We start from the raw sequence: 24,838 nt of genomic DNA, 5'->3' as shown, positions 1-24,838 counted from the left end.
CCCCTCCACACACAAAAATCCCCAGCTCGAGTTAAGCTTTACAAGAGCCAGGCGAGGGCGTGAGGCAGAGGGACGAATACAGCAATGGGGATGCAGCTGCTGAATTTACAGTGTCTCAGCTGCTAATCCAAGGCCTTTGTGCTCCCGGGCAGCGTGGCTGTTCCCACCCCCAGCTAGGCTGGCCCAAGCCGAGTTATCCACTCCGCCGACCTCCCTGTCACAGCCAGGACAAGCCCAGGGTGACTCCCCTCCCAGCTCTCCGCAAACACCCACCCCACAGGCCTGGCCCCATCTATACCCCACCCACAACAGGCCCCGCCTCTCCACCCCAGGCCTGGACGCCCACGCAGGAGGCCGGGCGCGGCGGGTACCTGCGGGGTCTCCTCAGTGAAGAAGACCTTGTCCCCCAGCCGGAGGCAGACGGGCTCCTCGCCCAGCCCGGGCGACCCCTGCCTGCGCCGCCGCCGCCGGGGAGGGGGGCAGCCCGCGCCGCCGCGGCAGCAGCCGAAGACGAAGGCGCAGCGCGCGCGGTGCAGGCGGCGCACGGTGCGTCGGATGAGCCCGGCCCAGCCGGCCCCCCAGCGCGCCCAGAGGTACAGGTAGCACAGCGTGATCAGCATGGCCGGCGGCGCCCCGCTCCGGCTCGTTCCCGATTGGCTGCCCTGCCCCCTCCCACCCTCAGCAGAGAGAGGCGTTCGCCGGTTGGCTAATCTAACTGCGGCTCTGATTGGCTGCCCCAAAGGAAGCGGCTGCTGATTGGTTGGTGCCTTCACGCCCGCTCCCTTCCTTGCGCGCGGAGCGGCAGCGAAACAGCTGGTTCGGGCGCCGCTTGTGCTGCCGCTGCCGCTGCCCCGCCCCGCGGCCAGTCTTTGCCGAGGCGCCAGCCAATTCCGCTCCCGAGGGAGGCGGCGGGGAGCGACAGCTGTTGTCCGCCCCATGCCCCGGTGAACCGATTTCACCCTCAAGGTGGATTAAGGCACATTTCAGCTGCCGTGTAAGCACAGGTGTGGTCGTCCCGTTTTTGTTTCATAGCTGAAAAATAAATCCTGCAAAAAATGCAAAGTGGAAGTACGGGTCTAGCACTCCCGAAGGGGGCCTTAAGGAAAGAAGTACAGTAACAGCCATTCATAGAGTATCAGGGTTGGAAGGGACCTCAGGAGGTCATTTAGTCCAACTCCTTGCTCAAAGCAGGACCAATCCCCAACTAAATCATCCCAGCCAGGGCTGTGTCATGCCTGGCCTTAAAAATATCTAAGGAAGGAGATTCCACCACCTCCCTAGGTAACGCATTCCAGTGTTTCACCACCCTCCTCGTGAAAAAGTTTTTCCTAATATCAAACCTAAACTAAATTAATTTGGGGGCACTAGGAGAAGGAATTAAATTCAAGGGTTTCTCAAACTTCATTGCACTGTGATCCCCTTCTGAAAACAAAAATTACTACAGGGCCCCAGGAGGGAGGACCAAAGCCTGAGCCCACTCAAGTCCCACTGCCCCAGGAGCAGGGAGTATAAAGCCCAGGCCCAGTGGACCCAAAGCTGAAGCTCAGGGGAGGAGCCTGTAACCTGAGCCCCACCATTCAGGGCTGAAGCCCTTGGGCTTCAGCTTTGGACCCATGCTGTGGGGCTCAGGCTTCAGCCCCTGACCCCAGCAAGTCTAACACCAATCCCGGTGACCCCTTTAAAAAAAGGGTTATGAGCCACTTTGGGGTCCCAACCCCCAGTTTGAGAAACATTGACCTATTCTAATATGACAGTTTATTTTCACTATTTTGTGTATTTCATTCTGACCAAAAGCAAACAAACCCATAAATAAATATAAACATTATTGGGAGACGAAGTTGGAAAAATATTCAAGCCTCCTTCCAATACAAAAGGCTACTATAGTGTTTTAAAAGCAAATTCTAAAAAAAGGTCTTTGTTTAGGATTTAGGCTTTACCAGAGGTATGAGATTTTGATTGCAGAATCTGGATTTTAAGACCCAACCTGATTCTACAAGCAGATCCATATAAATGGACCACTAAACTTCTGTGGAACCCTACTGGCTTCAATGGAGCTCTGAGAGGATGCAGGGGTTTGTCCACATGGAGTTTATTGCAGGACTGAAAGGATAGGCCTAGATCCTGTGAACACTTGTACACATACTCACTTTTGTACTTGTAAGAAGTCCTGTTCAATTCATTGGGACACGAAGTTTACAGGCATGAAGTTAGGCATGTATGCAACTATTTGTGAGATGCCTTAGTTTGCAAGTTCTCCAGCCCAGGTGAATGGTGACTATATCTTTACTGGATTTATGAGGCACCAACCACCTCTCTGGGCACTTTACTTAAGTTTATTTTTAATGTATCAAGGAAATTTGAACAGGTCAATAATAGTGATTTGTTTCAGTCCTGTCTTTATTCAGTGATTTCCTCCTCAGATCATAGGAAAAAGAGGAACAAAAGCAATATACAGTGAAAAGAAACCGATAAATCTGGCAGAATAAAGACAATGAGTGGCAACATGAGTAACTCCCGTCATGCTAAATGCCACATCACTGATGCTATTGATACTGAATTGAGGACACAAAGTATAGGACAAAATTAATATGAACCTACGTGCACAAGTGTAATGGGGTTCCATGCACTGCTAAGGCACTTCTTCCTAGTTGTTCTGGGGATTAGCTTTTTCCAGGTCCAACACCCCCTTCTGCCACTTGCTGTGTGTTCTCCTGCCTCTCTGTGAGACCCTGGGTGCTCTCCCTTTGTGGTTTAGCCCTCTACCCAAGTCACTATTTGATTTCCTCCTTCCAGGATATTAATGTCTTTCCATAGAGATTGCCTCCACCATTCTTCTCATTCACTGCCCAGATGATGCCACTTGCACAGGAACCCAGGCCCACCTTCTACTTCAGGTTCTATCTCAGGGACTTTCTAATAGTGCAGACCTTGGCTGCTGATCTTAAACCTTATTATCCTTTCCCCAAGCTTTTTCCCCTACATCCTCTCCTCAAAGTTTCTTTCCTTCCCTCTCTTTCTAATATCCAGAAAGTGACTGCAGGCTCCCTGGCTGCAGCCTTTTTCTGTTGCCAGCTTCCTGGCTGTCAAGGTTCCTCCCCCACTCTGAACTCTAGGGTACAGATGTGGGGACCTGCATGAAAACCTCCTAAGCTTACTTTTACCAGCTTAGGTTAAAACTTCCTCAAGGTACAAATTAATTTTATCCTTGGTCCTTAGAATATCCACTGCCACCACCAAACTAACTGGTTTACTGGGAAACGTAGCTTGGACACGTCTTTCCCCCCCAAAAATCCTCCCAACCCTTACACCCCAGTTCCTGGGAAAGGTTTGGTAAAAATCCTCTCCAATTTGTATAGGTGACCACAGACCCAAACTCTTGGATCTGAGAACAATGAAAAAGCATTCAGTTTTCTTCCAAGAAGACTTTTAATAGAAATAGAAGTAAAGGAATCACCTCTAAAATCAGGATGGTAGATACCTTACAGGGTAATTAGATTCAAAACATAGAGAATCCCTCTAGGCAAAACCTTAAGTTACAAAAAAAACACACAGACAGAAATAGTCATTCTATTCAGCACAATTCTTTTCTCAGCCATTTAAAGAAATCATAATCTAACGCATACCTAGCTAGATTACTTACTAAAAGTTCTAAGACTCCATTCCTGTTCTATCCCTGGCAAAAGCAGCATACAAACAGACACAAACCCTTAGTTTCTCTCCCTCCTCCCAGCTTTTGAAAGTATCTTGTCTCCTAATTGGTCATTTTCGTCAGATGCCAGCGAGGTTACCTTTAGCTTCTTAACCCTTTACAGGTGAGAGGATTTTTCCTCTGGCCAGGAGGGATTTGAAAGGGGTTTACCCTTCCCTTTATATTTATGACACTGGCTTTATACCAGCCTCACTGGTTCCTTCTCAGCTGGGCTCCATCATCAATCCAGGGTTACTTAAGCCACAGTTGAGGGGAAATGTGTGGCCTACCTGGTTAATTGGCCCCTTCTCAGCTTCATTAAGCCTTCCTAGGCTGGTATGGGGGTGAACTCCCCATCACAACAAGCCAAGTGATGTTTGATGCTAAAATAACACTACAAGCCTGTAGAGGAAAACTGTTTTAATGCACAGGTTGCTCATAAGCAGAATTGAAAAGGACAACATTTAGTCCTACTGCTTATCTGATACGATGTCAGGGATGACATAACTAGTGCTTGAATTCAAACAGAAAGTGGTGGTATGCTTCCCTTTCTACCTATTATAGCCTAGATTGGCTCGATGTTTCTCTGTCAGGTACTTATTGCCGTAGTATCTGAGCATCTTATATTTTGTTCTCACTAGATACTTAGTAGGGTATTATCCCTATTTGATAGAAGGGACATTTAGATACAGGGAGATTAAGTGACTTGCCCAAGGTCTTTGGCAGAGTTAGAAATTGAACCCAAATCTCTAAAGTCCCACCATCTTAGCCATCTTTCCCTCTCTTGATATGAGGCCCCTCCACTCCTAATTTTTTCTCCCAACGTTTACATTTTTCCTCCATTTCTCCTCAACTCTAGTTGTGATACATACAGCAAGTATATCAAATGGTTCACCATTAATGAATGGTTCACGACTACTAGTTTGCTCCTTCCATATCAAGTAAACATAAGGGGTATTTCAGAGCTGTTCTTTCTCAGTCCCTTCACCATTGTAACCATGGAGGTTGGAGAAGGTGCGATCATACGGATCACTGCAGCTACCTGGATAACACCATTACTATAAGAATGACATTTTATATCAACCATAAACACTAACACATCTCCAGAAAGTGGATTCTATTTTCCAAACATTCCTTCTTCCAGGCAACTGAGGGAGAGAGAAAGGAATGATTTGACTTCTGCTTTCAGTAAGGATGTGCGATCACTATTCTGATATACAATATTTTGTGTGGGTACAGGGGATTTAATGGCTCAGCACGCTAATAGATTAGAGTCTCACCTTTAGGTCTGTGCAGCACAGATGTAAATAAAACACTAGTCATGCATAATATACATGTAAGCAAGAGTTAGAATAGAAGATGAGTTCTATTGTCTAAGTCAAAGTCTTATTTGCTGTCACTGGTGTTATATAGCAACTTATATACTCAAGCACAATAGAATAATGTATTCTGTATTTTATAGCTAAAGTACTTACCAAGTATGAGATCGTACATGGTACTCGGATTGACTCTTACCTTGCTAAAAATGGATACAACAATGACACTTGGCCCTATCCCAGTATGCATCATTATTCCTTAAAGGAACAGCATCTCCATCATCATAGACTTTACATCTAGCTAAAGATCCAAGTCTTTTTTAGGCCAACCACTAGAGGGCAAAACAATCAAACTGATAAGCCTGATTTCACATAGGGTTGCAATACATATAAGTCAGTTTGCTACACTGAATGAAAGTGCAGGATGGCTGTTGTGGGAAGGTAGCATGGGTGAGGAAAGCTGCATGACCCCAAGTTTGCCTGTGCATATGCTACAAATATGCTCCTTTAGCTGCAGGTGAAGCAACAGGTGGGTTCCTAGAAAGCCCTCCTTATTCCTGTGGTAGATTCTAATATGCTAGTTACTTCAGGAGTAGCTCATGTGTACACAGATTACTCCCGGGGTAATTATGCACCACTGTGCATGCGCAGAATTAATGTCCCCCACAGATTTATTTGCTTCCCCACAGAAAAATTACTTTCTGACAGGGAACCAAAGAGAAGCCACAAGAGCAGGCATGTGATCCTCCCCAGCAATATGTTTCGGGTGCCCAGGGCAGCTGGCAGAGGTAAATCACCATGGGCAGAGGGCGGGACTGGGGAAGACCCTGCTGGTGGCTCCTACCCGGCACCGGTCTCAGCTGCTAGTCCTGGCTTGGCTGGGGAGGACGGGAAGGGAGACTTCCTCTTCCACTGCACAACATCTGAGGCCATGTTAGACCCACCCCCAGATTTCTCCACCGGCTGTAGGAAGCTCTGCAAACTCTTCCCCACCCCCACGCTTCCTGCACCCATCACTCCTCAGCTGCAGGGAAGGGGTTATTGTACAGGAAGCTGCTCCCCCATCCACCCAACCCCTGTGTATCCAGACAACCTCATACCGAGACTCCCCAACAAGCCCCATTCCCCCTTCATCTGGACCACCCCAATGAGCTCCACTCCCCCTGCACCTGGACCATCCCAATGAGCCACCTACACCCGGATCCCCAGCCTACCAAGCCCCAACAAGCTGCACCTTGATCCCCACCCCACTGAGCCCCACTCCCCCAGCATCTGGACTCTCCACTGAGCCCCCCCCCACACCCTGGATCCCCTGCCAAGCTCTATCCCCTCCCCCCCCCGGCTGACCTCCAACTATGTTCAGCTGGACCCCCCTGCAGATTCCCATTACTGTTGCATCCAGAACCCCCACACACACCTGGATCCCCCACTGAGCCACCCGAACCCAGTTTGCCCCACACAAAAACCTCTCAACACACACCTAGATCCCCCCCACACTAAGCCCCTTCACACTTGGATCCTGCCTTGCTGAGCCTGCCTGCACACACCTGGTGCACCTGGCACAGAGGCACAGGTCCCTGGGGTGTTTCTGGGGCCTGCGCTATGTCAGGGTTGGGTGCAGCCTCACTGCTGAGTCTGTGTCCTGGGCGGGGGAGCTGCACAGTGATCTCCCACCTCTGTGCACCCAGTGGCCTGTACTCCCCAATGCCATGCTGGATCCTCCACATTTATATGACAAATAAAATTTGAAGAATTTTAAAATATTGTGCACAGAATTTTTTTTTTTTGGCACAGAATTTTTAATTTTTTGGTGCAGAATGCCCCGCAGGAGTAAGGGATATAGTTTCAGGCATCATCCAACTAGGCCAGGCTTCTCTGTTCTGCTGTAACAGCACTCAGCTCAGTCAAGCGCATATACCTTCAGTACCACAAATGGACAGCTCGATCCTAACAGTCTAAAAGTGAGTGTTTAAATGAAGAGTAAGGAGCAAAAAAAAAAAAAAAAAGCACCTTTGACATAACTTTAGACTCCCACAACAAACTGTTGAAATTGTTTAAACTGTTGTATGCCGTGTTGTTGTAGCCGTGTTGGTCCCAAGATATTAAGGAGACATGGTGACTGAGGTAATATTAGGGTGAGCCGATAGCAAGTGTGAAAAATCGGGACACTTTTTTTGTGAGGGGGGGGTTATAGTTGGCAAAGCCCCTAATATTGGGACCATCCCAACAGTATCAGGACGTCTGGTAACCCTAAGTAATATCTTTCATTGGACCAACTTCCATTGGTGAGAGAGAGAAGCTTTCGAGCTTACACAGAGCAGCTCACTCACCTTGTGTCTCTTTTGAAACTGTTGGCAATTTCAGTAGAAAGGCCAAGACATGAAAACTGAACTATTCTCTCCCCACTAGGTCAAACTGGAGGAACACTTGGGCTTGCACTCCCACAGCCCATTCCGTCCTTGTTCTGTGACTAGAGGACTACACTAATTCTGAAACTGAGATTTTACTTTATGCAGAATGTGCTACGCAGGTCAAAACACTTACATAAGCACATCAAAAGAGAGTAAAACAAGCAAAGCATACATTCTCGGGGAGAGCCCTGAACTCTGGAATTCACTTCCTCCACACTAGTCCAACGGGGTGGTTTCTGCTGACCTTCAGAGCACATTGTGAAACCCCATCTGTTTATTTAATCTTTGCTTGATGGGACAGGTACTTTTGTTTAACCATGAGGTTAATCCTTCAGTGACATTGAATGTGATCAGCTATGTTTTGATAACTAACTTTTTTTTTACCTGGGTGAGTCAACAATGGCATTTTTATTCATTATAAATAAAAATACATATTAAAAGCAGAACATGGAACCAAATCAAAACACAGATACAATAGAGATTCAAGCAAAACCAACCTGTTCCCTATCTGTGTATGTGTTTTGCTTCCATAGTATAGCATACCTGAAATGTCCAGGAAGTACAAATTGTTTGATTTTTCTTTGTTGGCGTCATTTCTAAGGGAGGGTGCACAAATAAAATGTCTCCTAGTTGAACACTGTTTGCTCATTTGTGATATCCTATGTATCGTACAGAGTGAACAAACCCTCTTCCCGTTAAAAAAAAAAAATAAGGAAAGGTGTGACAGGTTTCAGTCGGTCCTCCAAGCCCCTAGGGGGCGATGGAGAGCTCTGGTCCCACTGGCAGGCCTTGGTCACACCTTTCGGGCGCTGGGGAATTAGCAGGAAAGGTGTGCTGGCCAGAGTCCGCAGCGCGCCCCTCAGGCAGGGGAGCGCTGGTATGGGTTGGTAGCGCACAGTTTTGCTACCCAAGGCAGGAGGCGAAGGTCCCACCGCTTGGTCAGCGGGGGGCCATCCGCGCCCGCTGACCAAACACAGCCACCCCACGGTGCAGTTCTGCCCCTGGGCTACTTCCTACCCGGGTCTCTCTGGTCCCTCCAGCTCATCCGTGTATTCAGCTGCTGGCAGGTCCAGCTCCCTCTCTGTGTCAGACTCACGCTGGCCTGGCCTACAGCCGGGCCCCTCCAGGTCCTCCGGGTATTCAGTGGCTGGCAGTCCTGGTCGACACAGGCCTTCCTCCCGGTCAGGTTCCTCCTGGGTCGGCAGCAGGATCGCGAGGAAGCAGCCTGCCAGCTGCTCTCCTCACTGGGCAAAGGGCCCCACCCTTTATGCCCTTCCGGGGATGGGCGTAAGCTTGGCCTGGCCCCACCCACTCAGGCTGAGAGGGTGGCTCTTTACTCTCTGGGTCAGAGGGAAGCCACCCTGGCTCCCTACAAAAGGATATTAAAGTCAGACATTTAGCAAGCAGGCATGAGGATACCTGTGATAGAGTAGCAAAAGAGGTTTAAGAGAGAAAAAAGAAACAAACAAAAAAATACAAAATAAGAATGGGGGAAAAATATCAATACCAAAAGCAGCCTGGAAGCTTTGGTTTCTAGAAGTGCATACTTTCCTTTTAGGAAAGAAATGGGTAGAATCAGAGCTAAATTCTGCTCACTTATACAAGTGTGAAACCAGACTAGCTCTTGTGACTTCACAGCCTTATTATAGTGTAGTTTAGACTTTGTCAAGACAAAGCAGGGAAGTACTGATCAATTAAAGTTATGAACAATAAATTAGACTGGCTTCCCTTTTTATTTTATAGCAATTAAGAACTTGTCTACAACTTGGAAATTTATCATAATAGCTATTCTGTAATAATTAGTCCAAAATAGTTATTTCAGTATAAGCTCCCATGCGCACGCACTTATGTTCCTTGGTGTTGTGTATGTGTGTCTTATACACACATAGAGTGTCCACACTGGAGCTTGTACCAAAATGATTATTCTGAAATAGCTAATCCAGTAAATTTCCAAATGTAGACAAGCCTTAAGAGGGACTTGGAAGCCAGCGTGAGTAATCCACTGCCTCTCCCTTCTGCAGAGAACAATGAAGGCCATGTGATTATGGGACAATTAGGACACAGAGAACAGAAGAGTATTTAAAGAGAAGTTGTTACAAACTGATAAAGTTGAACAGGACTGATACTTTAAGTTCTGTGGGTGAGCTAGAAGCCAAAAGCTGTCCCTGAGATTTTTTTTTTTTTTTTGGTCTGCAATTTATGACTATAAAGACTTATTCTGTGCTGTCTTCTGTTTAATACATGATGGTCTTCAAAACTATATCTTTATTTAAAATTTTTACAATTCCTGTTAGACTAAGACAACACATTAGGGCTATATTTTGTTCTTGGTTACTCCTATTTATTTTTCAATCCTGCAAAGACTTATACATGTAAATAGTCATCCCACAATGGGACTACTCACTTGCATAAAGATGAACACATGCATAAGTAAAAACAACGAGGAGTCCTTGTGGCACCTTAGCTTATGCCCAAATAAATTTCAAAAGCTTATGGCCAAATAAATTTGTTATTCTCTAAGGTGCCACAAGGACTCCTCGTTGTTTTTGCTGATACAGACTAACACAGCTACCACTCAGACCTTTCGACATGCATAAGGGTTTGCAGGATCAGAGCCCTAATGAACAATTATAGCTACAGTACAACTACTATCAAGTAATGCCAGGTGCAAAAATTATTCTAATTCTTTTATGAGAAACTGAAGCCAAAGGATTACCCCAATCCACCCACCTCAGAGCAAGTATGTATTCTGAAGGCAGTAAGAATCTGCACCTTGAAACTGAGCAATACTGCACCAAGAGATACATGGGTAGCAGCAGATGCTCCCAAATCAAATCCGGTGCTTTTTTGTCCTTGAGGTCATGATTTGAGGAAAGGCATTCTTTTCCCAGTGAAATATTTTTTTTCACTAGAAAGGATGCTGAGTAGAGAGGATTTATGCAAAGATGTGGATAGTAACATATTCATCAATTAAATTCAAAAGAATGTAGATACATTTACATATTTCTCCTCAAAGGCAATAAAGTCACCTACTGAAGCAAAGTCCCCAAACACCAATAAAACAGTGTTAGGGCCTGATCCTGACAAGTACAGAGCACCTGTAAATCCCAATGAAGTCAAAATCAGACCCTTCTATCAAAGCTACATTCAGACAATATCAAAAGTATGGGGAATGCCCCATCCCCACCCCAGTGCATGGAACAGCATATGAACAGATAAACATTAACTGTAACAATCAAAATGCTTTTGATGGGGATTGCACATCCTTACCTTCATTAGACTTCACCAAAATTTAACACTTGTATAAAACATAGTTACATTGTAATGATATTCCCTTCTTAAAAATGGGAAAACTGCTAATGGATTAATGCTGACTTTTTTAAAAAGCCAACTCTCCAGCATTTTTACAGCTAGTACCATTTTACAGAACTAAATTATTTTCCTCAGTCCACACATTCCACTCTTGGACCCATACCCCCCTCCCTCCGCCCCCCAAAAATTATTAGGAATTAAAGAAAATATTGGTATTAAGAAAGTGATGCATATACAAGACAATTCAGAGGGGTAGATTACCTCTGTTTAGGCAGATAGTATATCCTGTTAGTCACATCACAAAGTAAAGGAATTGATCATTACTCTACAGGTCTTCAGCGCTGTTTATGTAACAATAGTCTAGTCCCTCAATGTTTGGGCTTTAGTGGTGCTTTCCTGGGTAGGCAGGAAACCCTAGGGGTTAACATCTTTACTGTTTATGTGTCAAGGCAAAAAATGGTAGCTGTATATCAACAAAACACAACATATTTCTAAAATAAAATTACAATTTCTAAAGAGATAGAGTATTTCAGACTACAAATTCTGCTGATTTGGTTCGGCTTCTTTCAACGATTCCTGCACTTGCAGAACTCTACTTGCCTTTTATCTGTGAGAACAGAGTAAGTACTTTTAAAAAACTATGCGGCCAATTAGAGCTCAAGAGTGCCCTTAGTTATCCCTCCACAATCATCCTGTGCAGACTGACTTTCTTTTGAAGATTCATAAATTAGGGTTAGGAAACAGCACTAACAAAAGTTCTGAATTAGCAAAGCTAACTACTAAAATCCATACTAAAAATGCAGTAAGATTATGGCGGCATAAGTAAGCACTCAAAAGTCAGGAAATGCAAAGTTAAGGCTGCAAAATGCAAAGGCAATCTTAACTAAGCATGTCAATAGTCCACTGAAGCCAATGAAACTACCCATGCAATTAAAGTTCAACACATAGTTAAGTGCTTTGCTGAACCAGTGCTATAAGGCAATGTTACCTCACATTTTTCTACAACCTTAAATACAGATGTCTAGCACGGAGTAATAGATTTGTTAAAAATTCATACTTCCACTGTAATCAAAGCAGTCCTGCATATCGTTGGGAGATTTGTTTTTTGGTAACATTTCTTCATGCTAAGGACTGTATTTTAATAATTTGGGCCTTGATCCTGCAGTAAAATCCAAATTGGGGGACTCTTGCTGCCAGCTAAAGCAGGGGTGGGCAAACTACGGCCCGCCAGCTGTTTTAATCTGGCTTTCGAGCTCCTGCTGGGGAATGGGTATGGGGGCTGCTCCATGTGGCTCCCGGAAGCAGCAGCATGGCCTCTCCTCTGGCTCCTACACGTAGGGGCAGCCAGGGGCTTCTGCTCTGCACACTGCCCCCACCCCAAGCACTGAACCTGCAGTTCCCATTGGCTGGAAACCGCAGCCAATGGGAGCTGCAGGGGCGGTGCCTGCGGACGGGGCAGCGTGCAGAGCTGCCTGGGCGCACCTCTACATAAGAGCCAGAGAAGGGACATGCCGCTGCTTCTAGGAGCCACTTGAAGTAAGCGCCGCCCGGATCCTGCACCCCTGAGCCTCTCCCTGTGCTCCAAACCCCTGCCCCAGCCCTGTTCCCCCTCCCGCTCTCCAAACCCCTCAATCCCAGCCCAGAGCACCCTGCTACACCCCAAACTCCTCATCCCCAGCCCCACTCCCGAGCCCGCACCCCCAACCAGAGCCCTCACCCCCTCCCTCACCCCAACACCAATTTTGTGAGCATTCATCGCCCGCCATTCAATTTCTATTCCCAGATGTGATCCTCGGGCCAAAAAGTTTCTCACCCCTGAGCTAAAGTCTCACTGACGTCATAGGGCACATGAACCCAAGTATCTACCCATATGGATCTGATTGCATGATCAAGGACTTAGTCATCAGCTATCCTTTTCAACTGGCAGCACAACTTCTCTGAGTAGGCATTTGACAACAAAGCTAATTTAGACCCTGATTCAATTAAAATAAATGAAATTATTCATGTGCTTAAAGTCAGGCAATACTTAAGTACCTTGTGAATAGGGGCCCTGAGTGCTTTTTTAGGTTGCCTAGATATGCCAGCAGATTTTTGCTTTTATTTCATGTTGTATACTTAATACATTGTTATTTAAATACCATTCACTGTATTTTTCATACAAGTTGTTAGTGATCCTTTATTGGCATACAAAGTGTAGTGCACAGAACAAGATGCTATGCATCTATTTAAAGCGGTAGAAAATATTATATATGCACACACACACCATTATTTGAGAAATGCTATGTATTCATGCAATTAAACACTAGAGCAGGGGTGGGCAAACTTTTTGTCCCGAGGGCCACATCGGGGTTGCGAAACGGTATGGAGGGCCGGGTAGGGAAGGCTGTGCCTCCCCAAACAGCCTGGCCCCCGCCCTCTATCCACCCTCTCCCACTTCCCACCACCTGATTGCCCCCCTCAGAACTCCTGACCCATCCAAACCCCCCTGTTCCCTGTCACCTGACTGGCCCCCCAGGACTCCCACCCTTTATCCAACCCCCCCGCTCCCTTTTCCCTGACTGCCCTGACCCCTATCCACACCCCTGCCCACTGACAGGCCCCCCCCCCGGGACTCCCATGCCTACCCAACCCCCCCTTTCCCCGTCCCTTGACTGCCCCCCCAGAACCTCCACCCCAATCCAACCGCCCCCTGTCCGCTGCCCCTTATCCAACCATCCGCCCCCCCCCCCTTACCATGCTGCTTAGAGTGGCAGGACAGGCTTATTGGAAAGCTTGGGAGGTGGCCGGGCACAAGCTGTGCTGCCCGTGCAGCAGCGCGGCTGCAGGGGAGGGGGGAAAGCATGGGAGGGGCTGGGGTGAGCCTCCCCATCCGGGAGCTCAGGGGCCAGGCAGGACAGTTCCGCTGGCTGGATGTGGCCCGCGGGCCGAAGTTTGCCCACTTCTGCACTAGAGTAACACACATGCATGAGGACGCAGATGTACGTTGTGCAAGTTTAACTGGGCATCCTCAGCAATTTCTAGAGCAGTGCTGGAATAACTTAGGTCTCTGATCCTAAGCTTTGTGACTTACCACAGACAGCCTATGGATGTGTGGTTATCGTAAGAAAAGTGAATGTAAAAATGGCACCTGCTCAACAGATCCAATTCCTGTATATTTTCAAAGTGATCTGCTTACTTCGTTAAAAAAAAAATAAAACTATTGTTTACACACTGTTAGCTCTGCAGTGCTAACAAAAATATATAAGAATGAACTAAATTCTATTCTGGTTCACACCTCAAGAGATTTTTAATTTTTTTGCTAAGTACCGGCTACAGAACATTCATTACTTATGATGGTGCAAAAGCTAGAAGGGAGCCAGATTCACTGTCAGATCCAAATTAAGCTGCAGGGATGGCAGCTAGGCAAATAAGTATTTTAACCTGTAAAGTGAGCAAATGTGATGATTTTCCATAGCACTGAAAATCAGGTAATGTTACCAACTGCAATAAATCTATTCTTGTACAATATAATAGTCTGTGTGTAATTAGTGGTCCAAATTAAGGCAATGGGCAGGAAAGCTTAGAAAAGGTTTATTCCTATCTTACCCTGGTAGTTTAAAATATGTACTATATGCAGTGAAACAGCAGGACCCCAAAGCAGCGGCAGTGATTACCAAGCATGCTTTGTTGGAGGATGTATTCTCTCTTAGCATCAGCTTTCTCCTCCTAGCAACCAAACAGATCAAGCTTAAAAGTAACATCCTCTGTTTTTAAGGCAGTCATTAGGTTTGCATTTTAAGTTATCATCTTCCTTCACCCTCGTATTTTTTCCTTTTTTTGAAATCTGGAACTGACAGACTGTTTTGTAATTTTAAAACAAAGGTCTTTTTTAAAGTCACCTGTGAACTGGATTGGTATTTTTTCCATTTGTTTTGTTAGATATTTGAGGTTGTAGATTTTCCTACTTAATTTTTATTTACACACAAATACATATATTCACAGTGTACTTCACATAAAACAAAAATAGGTAAAACAAAGGCAGAAAGATAAAGAGTTTAGGTTATTTCCACTATAATATGCCGATTAAAGTAAACTAAAGTACTGTATTTATTACACTCTCCATAGAACACCATGACAACAGGAAAACTTTGAAATAGTTGGAGGAGATAGAGGGGAACTCATTAAGGTCATATCCCTCCATTTACCTGAAGGCTTGCTTGTTTTAGGTAAGTACTCTTGAGTAGCTGCAATAAAGGAGGAGCTGAAATGCCTGGAGAAGCAGCTAGCCAGGCACAGGAACACAAAACAGCAGACAGGCAAGCAAGCACTATGGAGGCTGAAGCTGCTAAATTCTTGCTCCAGGCTACAGTGACTCAGATCTGTCATTCTTCCAGAGATATCCAGCCGCATTCTCTCCATCCAAGAGAGCAGGCAGAAAGGTAAGACAGAAAAGGAGAAATGCTTCCTCAACAACCCAGTTTTAAAAATCTCTAACAGGAATACTATGTAGCTACAATGGGCAAAGACAGGACTTGCATAAAGGTAGGCATTCAGTCCCTGGAGAAGCAATTCAGTGTTCTCTCTAATTATGGACAAAATTTTTCATTAAAATAACACCCCCTGCTAAACTACACTGTGGGATCCATACCACTTCCAAAGTCATTTAAATAGCCAGCCTATCTAGTTGTTTAGACTAAGTGCAGGTTGCACATAATCAATGTGACCTTCTCTAATAGCTGATTGGAAACAGACTGCACCATAAAGAACTACCAGCTTAAAAATAAAATTAAAAAAAACCCACTTTTCTGTTTTATCTCCTATTTTTACATGTTAAAAACATATTACAGAGCTGGTGAGAATTTTTATTTTTGCAATAATTGTCTTTTTTAATTGAAGAAGGTTTCCAAATGATAAATTTTTCATTCAGCTCTAGTTACAAATAAGGTTACTTTAACTGAAAGATAAGAACTGTTTTTTCAGTTTATTTACTTTGAGCATTTGACAGCAGTTAGAGTATAATCAGTTTCACTCTTTCCTCTTTGTGTGGGTATTTAGTTACAGAGGAGAGAAAAGACATTTAAAAATAGGTAAATGTGATTGTAAAACTAAAAAATTATTAGAGGGGAGAAAGAGGCTGGTGTAGTACAAGAAACTGCTTACGTTTTTATTAAATTGATTAGATTTCAAGTTAGCAGCATCACTTTAATGTAATAAATTGCCGACTTAATAAAAATAGATCAGCTACCCTATGATCAAAACATAAGCAAAAAAAAAAAAATCAAGTTGATCATGCAAAGCCAGGTGCAATCCACTTTAATTAGGAATACCTATTTGGGATATCAGAGAGATAAGGTAGGCAAGGTAATTTCTATTGGACCAACATCTGTTGGTGGAAGGGACAAGCTTCCAAGCTTCAGAGCTCTTCCTCATGTCACTGAGGAATTGGGATAGTATAATTCAATAAACTACCTAATTTATTTCATGAATAATAAGATTAATAGGAAGTTAAGTATATTCTATAAATTAAACATTCTAAAATTGATTTAAATGTAATCCCTTGGTGAGCCCCTTGGATTGTGAAATCAATTAATATTGTACCAATAGCTAATATGTGGGACTAACCGTTTATCCAATTCAGACTTTCCTTTGTTATTAATTTTAGTGCATGTAAACTGACAGCACATAGAGAAGCCCGCGGGCAGAATAAGACCTACCACTGAAATTACATTTACCCATATCAATGTGTTGAGACAAGAATAAACTTATTTCAAAGGCACAGATAGCATGTAATGAAGGTAACTATAATTGCACTGAAATGTGCCAATTATCATAAAGAATTACCTATGAGAGTGTGTTGTTCTTCATTAAACTTTCAGCAACCCTACCTTATGGAGACCCTGGATTCTCACAGCAAGAGATGCTGAACTGGGACATCAAGGAATGGTAAGGTTAAGTTCTGGAAAAAAATCAAAGAAAGCCAAGTGTGTTTAAAAAAAAAAAAAAAAGTCAAAACGAGAAGAACATAGGAGGCCAATTTTCTTCTTATAAAAGTTAGGGCTGTTAACAGAATAACAATTGAAATGTATTAACTATTTTTGGATGTTTTTCTACATTTTCAAATATATTGATTTCTATTACAACACAGAATACAAAGTGTACAGTGCTCACTTAATATTATTTTTATTACAAATATTTGCACTGTAAAAATGATAAAAGAAATAGTATTTTTAAATTCATCTCATACCATAATGCAATCTCTTTATGGTGAAAGTGCAATTTACAAATGTAGAGGGTTTTTTTGTTCCATAACTGCACTCAAAAACAAAACAATGTAAAACTTTAGCGCCTACAAGTCCACTCAGTCCTACTTCTTATTCAGCCAATCGCTAAGACAAATAAGTTTGTTTACATTTACAGGAGATAATGCTGCGGGCTTCTGATTTACAGTGTCACCTAAAAGTGAGAACAAGCATTCGCATGGCACTTTTATAGTTGGCATTGCAAGGTATTTACAGGCCAGATATGCTAAGCATTCGTGTGCCCCTTCATGCTTCAGCCACCATTCCAGAGGACACGCTTCCATGTTGATGGTGCTTGTTAAAAAAATAATGCATTAATTAAATTTTGACTGAACTCCTTGAGGGAGAATAGTAAGTCTTGTGCTCTGTTTTACTCGCATTCTGCCATGTATTTCATACTATAGCAGTCTCGGATGATGATGCAGCACATGTTGTTCGTTTTAAGAACACTTTCACTGTAGATCTGAGGAAACACAAAGAATGTACCAATGTAAGATTTCTAAAGATAGCTACAGCACTCGACCCAAGGTTTAAGAATCTGAAATGCCATCCAAAATCTGAGAGGGATGAGGTACGGAGCATGCTCTCAGAAGTCTTAAAAGAGCAACACTCAGATATGGAAACTACAGAACCTGAACCATCAAAAAAGAAAATCAACCTTCTGCTGGTGGCATCTGACTCAGATGATGAAAGTGAACATATGTCGGTCTGCACTGCTTTGGATCATTATCGAGCAGAGCCAGTCATCAGCATGGATGCATGTACCCTGGAATGGTGGTTGAAACATGAAGGGACATATGAATCTTTAGCGCGTCTGGCACATAAATATCTTGCAATGCCGGCTACAACAGTGCCATGCGAACGTCTGTTTTCACTTTCAGGTGACATTGTAAATAAGAAGCGGGCAGCATTGTCTCCTGCACATGTAAACAAACTTGTGATTGGCTGAATAAGAAGTAGGACTGAGTTGACTTCTAGGCACTAAAGTTTTACTTTGTTTTAATTTTTGAATGCAAGGGTTTTTTTGTACATAATTCTACAGTTGTAAATTCAACTTCCGTGATAAAGGAGATTGCATTACAGTACTTGTATTAGGTGAATTGAAAAATACAATTTCTTTTGTTTTTTACAGCACAAATATTTGTAATAAAATAAATATAAAGTGAGCACTGTACATTTTGTATTCTGTGCTGTAACTGAAATCAAAATATTTGAAAATGTAGAAAACATCCAAAATATTTCAATAAACGGTATTCTATTATTGTTTAACAGTGCAATTAATCACAATTAAGCCCTAATAAAAATAGAACAATAGTTTCAAGATACGTTCTTTATAACTCTCTGCTATTGTCTATAAAAACAGGACCTGGGATATGATAGCAGGTGTGAAAGGAAGCATAACAGTTAATGTTGAACAACAATTTCCATTCTAGCACCATTAAAATAACCTCTCAGGCGGAAGGTTTAATTCTTAGTCTCTGCCTAACTGTGAGTGGGATGAATGGGAGTGAGAAAGTTTGAGCCAAAAAAGTGATTTTTTTTGGACAGTGCTACAGCTAAAACAGATAGAGAAAAAAGGTTGAAATGTGGTATAAAAATAGTCTTTATTCAAAGGTACTTCTTCATATTCTGGTGATAGTTTTTTTTTAATTTTGTTTAGTTCAAAGTACATAGCTATTGACTTCAATGGTAGTACTCACATGCATAAGTGTTTGCAGGATCCTAGCTTAGGCTACAGCTATCCACAATGTACATCTTATGAGGGTCACGGCTTATACCGATTCCCCTATATTCTAAGGTGTGTAGCTGTGGAACACCTCTTCTTCCCTTTTTGTGAGCCTTTTAAGGTTGGTGGCCATTGCTGACCCAACCTTTGGATGGCTCCTGGATGAGATTTCAAGGGGGCAACTCCAGCAGGTTTACAGAAGAATGTACCTACACAGCAGAGTTCTAAGCTTTGCTGGCAGGTACCCATCAGATGAGTGGGTCTCCCACCCAACACTCCTTAGCACATCTGCATCTATGGATACTCAGAACCAGCAGCGAAAACTTGAGGAATGAAATAGCAAGAAGTTCCAAAGAGACTGGGCAACTTGGAGGAGTTAAGGTTTCCGGGATCAGGTAGCTGTAATACTCTTTACATTGAAAAAAATCACATCTGTATAGAACATTTTATGCATCCTATACATGAGGTTTTCAGCTGTATCTGGCTCCCACCAATTTATTCACTGAATGTAGTAGGTCATCCATCTTAATTTCTAGGAGCCTGCCACTGTTAAAAAAATTATGCACAGTTCAAACAGCTGGTTTTAATATTAATGTTTCCCTTGTTGTCCAGAACCTCCCAACTCCCTCCCTTTTATGCTGCAGGGCCCACCCAAGATCCCTCATTAAACCAGGAGTCTCCACATTTGGGGACCTAATGAGGAATGAAGGAGAGGAACCCCACTTTGGCACTCCTTACCAGGTGCACAATAGCTGAGGAAGATTCTTGACTACTTTATAAGTGTGGAGGGGTAGCGAGGGGGAAGGCCCATTCTAATAGACTTAAGCAAGATTCCTCAGCTACAGAATTCCTATACAGTAACTCCTCACATAAAGTCATCCTGGTTAATGTTGTTTCGTTGCTGATCAATTAGGGAACATGCTTATTTAAAGTTGTGCAATGCTCCCTTATAACGTTGTTTGGCAGCCGCCTGCTTTGTCCACTGCTTGCAGGAAAAGCAGCCCGTTGCAGCTAGCTGGTGGGGGCTTGGAACCAGGATGGACCGGCAGCCCCCCATCAACTCCCTTATCAGCTCCCCGCTCCCCTAAGTTCCCTGTGCGGCAGCCGCCCAGCAAGCTATCAATTGCCAGCAGTTCAGCTGTCCCTCCCCCCACTGCCATGTGCTGCTCCTGCCCTCTGCCTTGGAGCTGCTCCTGGGGACCTTTCTGCACTCCTGGGGGTGCAGGCTCTGGGGTGGGGCTGGGGATGAGGGGTTTGGGGTGCAAGAGGGTGCTCTGGGCTGGGGTAGGAAGTTGGGGTATAGGGAGAGGCTTAGGGGTGCAGGGTCTGGGCGGCTCTTACCTCAAGTGGCTCCTGGAAGCAGCGGCATGTCCCTTCTCCAGCTCTTATGTAGAGGCTCGGCCAGGCAGCTCTGCACGCTGCCCCATCCACAGGCACCGCCCCTGCAGCTCCCATTGGCTGCGGTTCCCGGCCAATGGGAACTGCAGTTCCAGCACTTGGGGCGGAGGCAGTGTGCAGAGCAGAAGCCCCTGGCTGCCCCTATGTGTAGGAGCCAGAGGGCGGGCCATGCTGCTGCTTCTGGGAGCCACGTGGAGCAGCCCCCATACCCATTCCCCAGCGGGAGCTCGAAAGCCAGATTAAAACAGCTGGCGGGCCGGATCCAGCCCACGGGCCATAGTTTGCACACCCCTGCACTAGAGGAACCCAGGCCTGCCCACTACTCTGGGTTCCAACCCAGGCACTTTATACACAGCAGCTACACACTACTCACCACCTTTATCTCCAGCCCTATCTCTCAGCATCCCCAGGTTCTTCTCCCTCTGCAATCTCAGTGTAAATTCAGCCAGAAATAACCTTTAGCTACTTGTCAGTCTCCTTTGGCCAGAGAGGAAGCCACTTCTTCCCTCCTCTGGTCTCAGCCTGGAACTGATATGCTAAGCTCCTGCAGCTCCTTTTATCTGAGCCTGCTGGGCTCTTATTGGCTGTCTCTAGCCCTTGGAGGACCAGGTCTCTCTAATTTTCAAGCTGGCCAGTCCAGTAAGGCCTCTCTAGGCAGTGGTGGAGGACCATTTTTGAGGTTCTTTTCCTTGTACCTTGCTTTTTCCTGGGGTGGGATGTAGAAGAGCAGCAGGGCTTCCCCAGTACAACCCATCACAGCTTTACAGTACCAAGTTAGTCATTGCAGTATCAGAACCTGTCCAGGTAAGTTCAGCAATAGCACTATCCATATGGACTATCCTCTATGGACAGGGATACTGACTAGATGATCCAAAAAATCTTTTTCATCTCTAACTTCTGTGGTACCCTCCTCATTTTGAAAAGTATCATGGGATCTTTGATTTCACTCAGCAGCTCCCTCTCCAGGACCAGGGTAAAAGGGACTTCAGTTTAACATCTCATTCACAGTACCTCTAATAGTGTAGCATCTCCTAGGATTCCACTGCAGTATCTGCATTGGGAAGGAGCACAAACTATGGTGTGGCTTGAGTCCTCCATTTTAGAGGCTATTGCTGCCAGCTGAACCCAGCCAACACAAAAGAAGTATCTCGGTGTGTTTGTTCAGCACCTAGCACAATGGACTGGGGCCACTAGGTGCTATATTACCAAAGTAATAATAATAGTAATATTTTTTTTAAAATGTTCCCTTTAAAACAAAAGCCTGAAATATTTAATTATTCATTTAGATGGGAAGTTTTAAGTACAGTAGTTTGAAAATTTAACGCAGTGGAATTATACTCCATGGATGTCTGATGATATAATACCTGAGATTTAATTAATATATATTACTGCATTTTCTTGCCATTACAAGAAAATTGTAAAATCTTAGATAATTTTTACAGCTGTTTCTAAATCACATGTGTCTTTACAGTCTGACCTGGACGGTGATCAGAGAAATTTTAGCTCAAAAGGAGCTTTGGGGTTTCAGCATCCAGTGAGGTGAGATGAATCCTCTAAGTTGATCCAGGAAAAGTGAAATTTGTATTTTTGTTCTTCAGTCATAAATTCCCCCCATGGCAAAGTGTCAAACTGTGTAATTCACCTGAGAAGACACACAAGGTAAGCAGGATCTGAAGCAACATGCTAAATCATGACATTAGAAAGCCACTGAAAGAGTCAATATCATCCTGACAGACCAGACTTACCCCACTGTGAGTCAAGGTTTCATAATTAACATCTCCTCAGAAAAGGAAATTGAAAGTCAAGGTATTTAATAGTATATACCTTCTCCTCCTCTACCCAGAGAGACACATCTACTACTAGAACCAACCTACACAAAAACAACAGACCACAGCCTTAAACCAGCCTTCCAGCACCCTTCCTCAAACTCCCCACCACCATTAACAAACAAACACATCCTCTCCCTGACTATCAAGTCTGCAGAGTTCTAGAAAAATCACATTTGCTCATGTTCTCAGGAGCAGCTCTTTGTCAAACAGAGACCTCTGGCTAACCCAATATTTGACATTCCCCCCACCTCCCAAAAAAGTAACTGGGAGTATTATTCACTATCAACACCAATAGTACCACCCAGGGAAGAGATGGGACTACTTCAGTGAGTCCTTTAGATAGAAGGATGGTTTAAAACATGGAGAGATGAAGAGGAGAGAGAAGCCATCAAGGATGCAAAGGAGCCTCCCTTCCACAAAGAAGTGAAGAAATGTAGCCTTCAGACACAAGCCTTGAGTCAGTTAGTCTGGAAGGATTCTTATAGTTTTACATGGTTTTTATAAGTGATTTTGTTTTGTTTTACTAGACTTTATTTGCCCAAATCTAAATCCCAGAAGTTCCTACACAACATTGGAAAGAAGGTTCTGGCCAGTTTTCCAGTACAAGCCACAATTCATTTCTACAATGATGACTCTGATTCTGAAGATGACGAGGAAGAAAGGAATTCAGCTTTGTAAATCCATGTAAATCAAGAGACAAAAAAATGGCCTCTAATGTATTTACTAGCAAAAATCATATAAACCAAAAAACAGATCTAAAGCTCATGTGAGAATCATCTTCTTGCTGTCACATGAAAAATAGTGGGGTGATGCAAATAGCAACAAACATGGAAGGTTTGTTTTCTTTTTGGGAGGCTCACAGGAACAAAAGTCCTTATAGCAGTTTCTAGAATTTTAAGTTGCAGAGCTTTGTGTGGTCCCCAAATTCACTCTGGCTGGAGTAACATCTGTATTAAAACCATTAATGTCACTGTTACCATTACACTGTGCTCAGCACAAATGCTGTTTTATGTTGTGTTGGAAGATGAAAATATATGCCTGATTTTAGGAAAAATATACACTCCCTCCCCAACACCTCTCTACATTTGATTTTTTTGGTGAGATGTATAAAATGAGAAACTCATATCCATTGTCCCACTATATCATCTGGGATTCTGCCTGTAAGCTGCTACAAATTCTGCTCCCTAAGTAATCAGAAAAGAGCTCTGCCATTAATCAGGAAAAGGTGCCAAAGCATGAATAATAAAATATGATTTAACAGTGAATTAAAGTGTGTATTAGAGAATTTTAAACAACAACAACAAAGGCTGAGGTATAGCTATAGAAGGACCTTAGATACATGAAAGATGTGCAGAAGAGAACATTAAAGAAGGGTCCAAACTGCAAAATTCAAATCCTATTCTAAACTTTTCTAAAATTTAGTGGGTTTGAAGCTGGGATTTTAGCATAGTTTATTACAAATCAACTATAAAGTTCGGATTTAGAGCGGAACATCCTCTAATTTCTTTTGTGTTCAGAAGCAGGGTGACTAAATTACTGCTTAGTCTTGCTAATTGCTTTCATAAGCCATTTTAACAACATTATGCCAAGTTCATCTTTTTAGCCAAAGCTTTTAAAAATCTGCTTCCTATCACAGACTTTGACATGTAGGCAGGGTTTTGAAAGGATTATTTATTCCACCCCTCCCCCGCAAACTTCCAAATTCAAAATATCTCTTCCTAGTTATTCTCTAGTTTCTCACTTGTAGTGTTGGAATATTGCTGTTTGTCTTTATAAATATTTTGTACAGTTTCTAGATGTATGAAAATAATTAACTACCATCTTATTTTGAGTACAGCCCTGATTCTGCAAAGATTTATGCATGTGCTTAATTTTATGTATGTGAATATTTCAGTTGAAATCAGTGGGACTATTCTTGTCCCTAAAGTTATGTGCTTGAATAACTGCTTGCAGAATTAGTGTATAAGACATTCCATTGCATTAAATTAGATAGATTGGAACAATATCAATTTTTTTAAAAATGTTTTCTCCTTTGTAAATACTTGTATAGAGATTAGAAAATAAAATTTCTCACTTTTCATTTGAGAAACGTTAATGTTCTTCTTTTCTCTAAGTTTCTAATGGAATTGAAATGAGCATTGTTATTTATTTCCTTCTTTGCGCTGCAGTCACATGGTTACAGTGTATCTCTGGGAACAGGACAAGTCCAATCCTGTAGTTCTTCATTTAAGTACAGTACATGTATTGTCTTCTATAGGTCATTTTATGTGAGTCATGATTAATCACATGAATAAAGGATTGTAGAATTGGGGCCAATGTTAGTTACCAGCTACTGCACTGGGTGGCAAAGGAACTAGGCTTTGTTTTCCATCATAGTCAGTGCATGATAGTAATGGCAACAATGGAATTTTAAGGAAAAGAGCATACCTGGAATCAGGGAATATCCCCCACTGCAGAATCCAACTGTTTTAAAGACAGATCTAATTACGAAGAGTTCAAAAGGTTTTGAGCATGCATCATTAACATTTTTACGAACTATTCAGCAAATATAGACACACACTTAAAGTATGCTATAAAATCCATTTAAACCAAAATCAATGAACTAGTTGGCACAAAAAATGTGCATTCACACTTTTTAATCTTGAACAAAGTATACACAAAGAAGTCCTTTAATGCTAGTAGTACCCATTGCCTTTCAACTTTAAAGGAGCAGTGGCTGTTTCCATTATAAAACATATTCTGTGTTTTATTCATCCTAAACTGAAATTTTACATATGAGTTTTGAGACAGGATGTAAATATTATCCAAAAAATAACTGAAGTTATTTAAGCTCTTATTCATACACTTAAATCTAATATTATTAAAGTTCCTTGAAGGGTA

At 43.2% G+C, this 24,838-nt stretch overlaps 2 protein-coding genes across 5 annotated transcripts in view; one reads left to right on the top strand and one right to left on the bottom strand.

The window, feature by feature from the left end:
* HLCS (holocarboxylase synthetase) overlaps nt 1-5,185 on the bottom strand; it is a 216,857-nt gene extending 211,672 nt beyond the window's left edge. Inside the window, exon 1 of one of the 2 annotated variants that reach the window (XM_075132835.1) lies at nt 5,164-5,185. Coding sequence is in view for 1 of the 2 variants with exons in the window: in XM_048867137.2 (XP_048723094.2) it covers nt 372-620 (249 nt within the window). In the remaining variant the exon portion in view is untranslated. Of the gene's footprint in view, nt 1-371; nt 641-5,163 lie in introns of those variants that run through there. The other variant, XM_048867137.2, reaches the window with a different exon arrangement.
* RIPPLY3 (ripply transcriptional repressor 3) lies at nt 505-24,017 on the top strand. 3 transcript variants are annotated; one of them, XM_048867179.2, is made up of 5 exons: nt 505-593; nt 14,832-15,145; nt 16,583-16,649; nt 21,601-21,668; nt 22,486-24,017. In XM_048867179.2, exons 2-5 carry the CDS (start codon nt 14,973-14,975, stop codon nt 22,634-22,636), a joined length of 459 nt encoding a protein of 152 aa, XP_048723136.1. In that variant the 5' UTR covers nt 505-593; nt 14,832-14,972; the 3' UTR covers nt 22,637-24,017. The 3 variants fall into 3 exon arrangements, with proteins under 3 accessions (XP_048723136.1, XP_074988954.1, XP_048723143.1); XM_075132853.1 differs by having other exon boundaries at nt 511-593; nt 15,101-15,145; XM_048867186.2 differs by having other exon boundaries at nt 512-593; nt 14,933-15,145.
* Nucleotides 24,018-24,838: the final 821 nt, after the last annotated feature.

Source organism: Caretta caretta, chromosome 1 (genome assembly GCF_965140235.1).
Source record: "Caretta caretta isolate rCarCar2 chromosome 1, rCarCar1.hap1, whole genome shotgun sequence".
Classification (NCBI taxonomy): domain Eukaryota; kingdom Metazoa; phylum Chordata; order Testudines; family Cheloniidae; genus Caretta; species Caretta caretta.
Note: the sequence above shows the minus strand (reverse complement) of the source record. Positions and strands in the feature narration are given on the sequence as shown.

Excerpts from the sequence above, each read along its gene's own strand:
- RIPPLY3 (XM_048867179.2), top strand. The coding sequence starts at position 14,973 with ATGCCTGGAGAAGCAGCTAGCCAGGCACAGGAACACAAAACAGCAGAC. Across the intron at positions 15,146-16,582 it reads CCAAGAGAGCAGGCAGAAAG|CAACCCTACCTTATGGAGAC; the intron begins GTAAGACAGAAA and ends TTAAACTTTCAG. Across the intron at positions 16,650-21,600 it reads AACTGGGACATCAAGGAATG|TCTGACCTGGACGGTGATCA; the intron begins GTAAGGTTAAGT and ends GTGTCTTTACAG.